General features: G+C 38.8%; 1 protein-coding gene across 1 annotated transcript; it reads right to left on the reverse strand.

Moving 5' to 3' along the window:
• Positions 1–2,325: 2,325 nt before the first annotated feature.
• On the reverse strand, positions 2,326–3,393 carry LOC148940316 (uncharacterized). The gene has a single exon (XM_089106132.1). It carries the CDS (start codon positions 3,391–3,393, stop codon positions 2,326–2,328), a length of 1,068 nt encoding a protein of 355 aa, XP_088962258.1.
• Between the last annotated feature and the right edge of the window lie 1,277 nt (positions 3,394–4,670).

Below are 4,670 nucleotides of genomic sequence, written 5' to 3' on the forward strand. Positions count from 1 at the left end.
GTTGAGCTGGTGATGCAAATCCACTGATTGGAGTACTACTGTACTCAAGGAGACCAAGATAATAATCCGAATTGGAGTCAACTGCTTTCTGCATGATTCTTTTTGCAATGTCTACTGCCTTTTCTATATGTCCATTCGATTGTGGGAAGTTCGGACTTGAGAGCTGGATGTCGTACAGTTGCAGAAAACTAAGGAACTCACTGGATGAGAACTGTGGCCCATTGTCTGACCGAATCTTCAACGGTATGCCGTATCTATCAAAATGTGACTTGAGTTTGGTGATGATTTCCAACGAAGTTGTGCAGTTCAACTTGTCAATCTCGATGAACCGGCTATAGTAGTCACTGGTAATTAGGTAGTTTCTGCCCTCCAATTTACAAAGGTCTACACCGATAGTTTCCCATGGGCCTTGGGGTAGTGGAGTAGAAAGCAAAGACTCTCTGGGGTTGTTTGGTGCATATTTCCCACACGATTTACAGCTCTTTACAAACTCTTCTATTTCATGGTTCCTTCCAGGCCAGAAAACCACAGTTCGCGCTCTCTGTTTGGTTTTTTCCATGCCCATGTGGGATGCATGCAGTTGCTGGAGAATGTTTGGCTGGATGTCTAAAGGAATGACAATTCGGTCAGCCTTCAAGATGATGCCATCGACAACCGCTAGCTCTTCTCTGAAATTCCAGTATGGGATAACAGGTCTTGGACAAGACTTTCTGATGACAGGCCACCCTTCCTGGATCACTTTGATGAGGGTTTGCATGACTGGATCTCGTTGATTTTCTTTTCGGATTTGCTCCATTTTTGTATCACTAACAGGTATGTGCTTAACAAACGAGTTTACATGAAATTCGATCTCATTTTGAAAATCGTCGTTTTCTTCAGATGTGTGCAGTCTTGACAGGGCATCAGCTACTGGGATATCTTTGCCTTTAATGTAGTGAACCTCCAAATCGTACGGCTGTATCTGAAGCATCATCCTTTGCAGCCTTGGTGGTGCCTGAGACACAGCCTTTGACAGAATGGTTTCCAAAGGCTTGTGATCTGTGTACAGCTTGACTTTTTGGCCATAAATGTATTGGTGAAATTTCCGACAGCCAAACATGATTGCATACAGCTCCTTCTCGATCTGTGAGTAGCACTGTTCTGTCTTATTCAATGCTTTTGAGGCAAATGCTACAATCTGTCCGTGAGTTAAAAGCTCTGCCCCGAGGCCATGTTTTGACGCATCTGTTTTCAACTCTACTTCCTTACTTTGAGCATCGAATGCAGCAAGGTTCTGACAAATAGAAACCTTGATCTTCTCAATCTCTGATTTGTGAACATCTGTCCACTGGAATGTATCCTGCTTTCCTAACTCTCTTAATGAGTGGTTCAAAGTCGAGAGATTTGGAATGTAATGAGATAGGAAATTGACCATTCCTGAAAACGTCTTGAGCTCCTCCTTGCTTGTAGGACACGGCATTTCCTTTATAGCCTGAACCTTTCTTGGATCCGGCTTTATGTCTTCAGCTGTGATGACGTGGCCAAAATAAGGGATACTGTGAGCATCAAATATACATTTCTCAGGGTTGAATTTCACTCCTTCCTTTATGGCACTCTCTAGCACGCATAAAAGGTTTCTATCATGCTCGTCATCTTTACCAGATACTATTATGTCATCCACAATCACACCTAGACCTTCTAGAGTGTTGAACGTTTCTTCCATTTTCTGTTGGAATATGTCCAGAGCACACACAATCCCAAAAGGCATTCTCATGTATTAATATCTTCCAAACGCTGTATTGAAAGTTGTCATCAATGATGATGGTTCTGACAGTTTGAGCATCCAATACCCAGATTTGGTATCTAGCTTAGTAAACCTGTTGTGACCATGAAGCCGTGCACCTATGTCTTCAAAAGTTGGCATGGGGTAAAAGGGTCGTTGTATAGCATTATTTAGATCCCTTGGATCTAAACACAAACGCAGAGACCCATCTTGTTTTTCAACGGTGACAATTGAGTTTACCCACTCAGTACGAGTTGTAACTTTCTGTATAATACCCTGTTTTTCCAGCTGTTCTAACTCTCTTTTTAGCTTGTCATGAATGGCAAATGGTATACGTCTCACTGGATGTACAGTTGGCCCAGCATCTGGCTTCAGATGTATGGTGCACTCACCCTGCAGTTCGCCTAGGCCAGTGAAGACGTCAGCGAAGTCTTTTTTACCTTCTGGATGAACAGCGTTTCATGATTTTGCTCAACAGTTCCTGCCACTTTCACAAGACCCATGTCGACGCATGCTTCATAGCCAAGTATTGGCATGGCTTTGGTTTTTACAACAAAGAATTCTTATCTACCTGTGGTAACCTTGTTGTATGTGCATGGCAGCATACATATCCCGATTAATGGGATTCTCGTACCTCCGTATGCAAAAAGAATCTGCTTGGTCTCTTTCAATTCAGGTCTAGGGACAATTTTCTGAAACAGATCTACTGCAATGACATTGGCTTCTGCTTCAGTGTCGATTTTGAACTTAATCTTTGTTTCCTGTTTGTTCACGATGATTTCTGCAGTCGGTTGGCTTCCTTTTATATTTCCGACAGATCCCACAAAGAGTGTATTGATGAATACTTGGTCAATCTGAGATGTATTTCCACTTTCAACAGCATGCACTGGTTTGCTTCTGCAAACTCTGGCAAAGTGATTTGAGCGTCCATAACATGAACAAATTTTTCCTTTTGCTGGGCACCAGTGATTTGGATCATATTGCCCTCCACAGAAGTAACACTGCTTAGGTTGTGACTCATATGCTGACTGGTGTTGCTTCCTTTTATGTAGACTATCGATCTCCTGTTTGATATTCACATCTTTTGAAACATCTGCCATTGTTGAGAGCTGTGCCTGGGTTGTCTCATGGGCTCTAGCGATTTCTATGGCTTTTGAAAGTACTAATGTACCACCTTCTGACAAAATTTTCTCCCGAATTTTTGGTGATAAGATTCCACAAACAATTCTGTCTCTCACCATATCATTAATGGTTGTTACTGGGTAATCACGGTCCTTAACCAACACGCATATGCCTGTTATATACTGTTCCACTGATTCATGCACACTTTGGTCTCGTTTGTGAAGCTTGTACTGAGCAAAGACTGGGTTGACAGATGGTGAAATATGTTCCTTGAACTTTTCTAGGTAGCAAGCAATTTTATCTGTCTCTTCTGCCTGCAATGTCCAAGTACTGTATACATCTCGACCTTTTTCACCAAGCCACACAAGTAGATATGCACACTGTTGCTTTTCAGTTTTTCCACTTAAAGGGCCTGTGAACATTAGCCGCACATGTTGTTCAAATTTTTTCCATGACTCATGACTGGCTGCTTCCCAGTCAAAATGAGGTGAAGGCTTAGAGTTGTCCATCTTGACTATTTTTCTGACACCATGTTACATTCAATGAGAGACGTTTGTTTAAATCAGTTTATTGAAGCCAACCGACCTGCAACTCAAAACAACAAGCATAAGCACACAGCAAGCAAATTCAATGAGAGCATTACAGGCGGCACAAGCATATCATAACAAAGGTAAGCATACAACAAAAACTTTCAACTCTTAACTATAACTAAACTTAACTTCAACTCTAACTAAAACTCTAAGCTAAAACTCTAAGCTAAAACTCTAAACTCTTAACTATAACTAAACTTCAACTCTAACTAAAACTCTAAGCTAAGACTCTAAGCTAAAACTCTAAACTCTTAACGAAACTAAACTAGAACTCTAACAAAAACTCTAAGCTAAGACTCTAGGCTAAAAACTCTCAACTCTTAACCATAAATAAACTAAACTTCAACAAAAACTCTAAGATAAGAATCTAGGCAAAAACTCTACACTCTTAACTAAAACTTAACTAAACTTCAACTTTAACTAAAACTCTAAGCTATGACTCTAAGCTAAAACTCTAAATTCTTAACTATAACTAAACTAAACTTCAACTCTAACTAAAACTCTAAGCTAAGACTCTAAGCTAAAACTCTAAACTCTTAACTAAACTAAACTAGAACTCTAACAAAACCTCTAAGCTAAGACTCTAAACTCTTAACTAAAACTAAACTAAACAAGAACTCTAACTAAAACTCTAAGCTAAGACTCTAGGCTAAAACTCTAAACTCTTAACTATAACTAAACTAAACTTCAACTCCAACTAAAACTCTAAGCTAAAAATCTAAACTCTTAATTAAAACTAAACTAAACTAGAACTTCAACAACAACTCTAAGCTAAGACTCTAAGATAAAAACTCTAAACTCTTAACTAAAACTAAACTAAACTAGAACTCTAACAAAAACTCGATCCTAAGACTCTAAGCTAAAACTCTAAACTCTTAACTAAACTAAACTAGAACTCTAACAAAAATTCTAAGCTAAGACTCTAAGCTAAAAACTCTCAACTCTTAACTATAAATAAACTAAACTTCAACAAAAACTCTAAGCTAAGACTCTAGGCTAAAACTCTAAACTCTTAACTAAAACTTAACTAAACTTCAACTTTAACTAAAACTATAAGCTATGACTCTAAGCTAAAACTCTAAATTCTTAACTATAACTAAACTAAACTTCAACTCTAACTAAAACTCTAAGCTAAGACTCTAAGGTAAAACTCTTAACTCTTAACTAAACTAAACTAGAACTCTAACAAAACCTCT

Source organism: Artemia sp. Qi Xiang Cuo, chromosome 20, assembly GCF_049724085.1.
Source record: "Artemia sp. Qi Xiang Cuo chromosome 20, ASM4972408v1, whole genome shotgun sequence".
In the NCBI taxonomy this organism is placed as follows: Eukaryota; Metazoa; Arthropoda; class Branchiopoda; order Anostraca; family Artemiidae; genus Artemia; species Artemia sp. Qi Xiang Cuo.

Excerpts from the sequence above, each read along its gene's own strand:
- LOC148940316 (XM_089106132.1), bottom strand. The coding sequence starts at position 3,393 with ATGGACAACTCTAAGCCTTCACCTCATTTTGACTGGGAAGCAGCCAGT.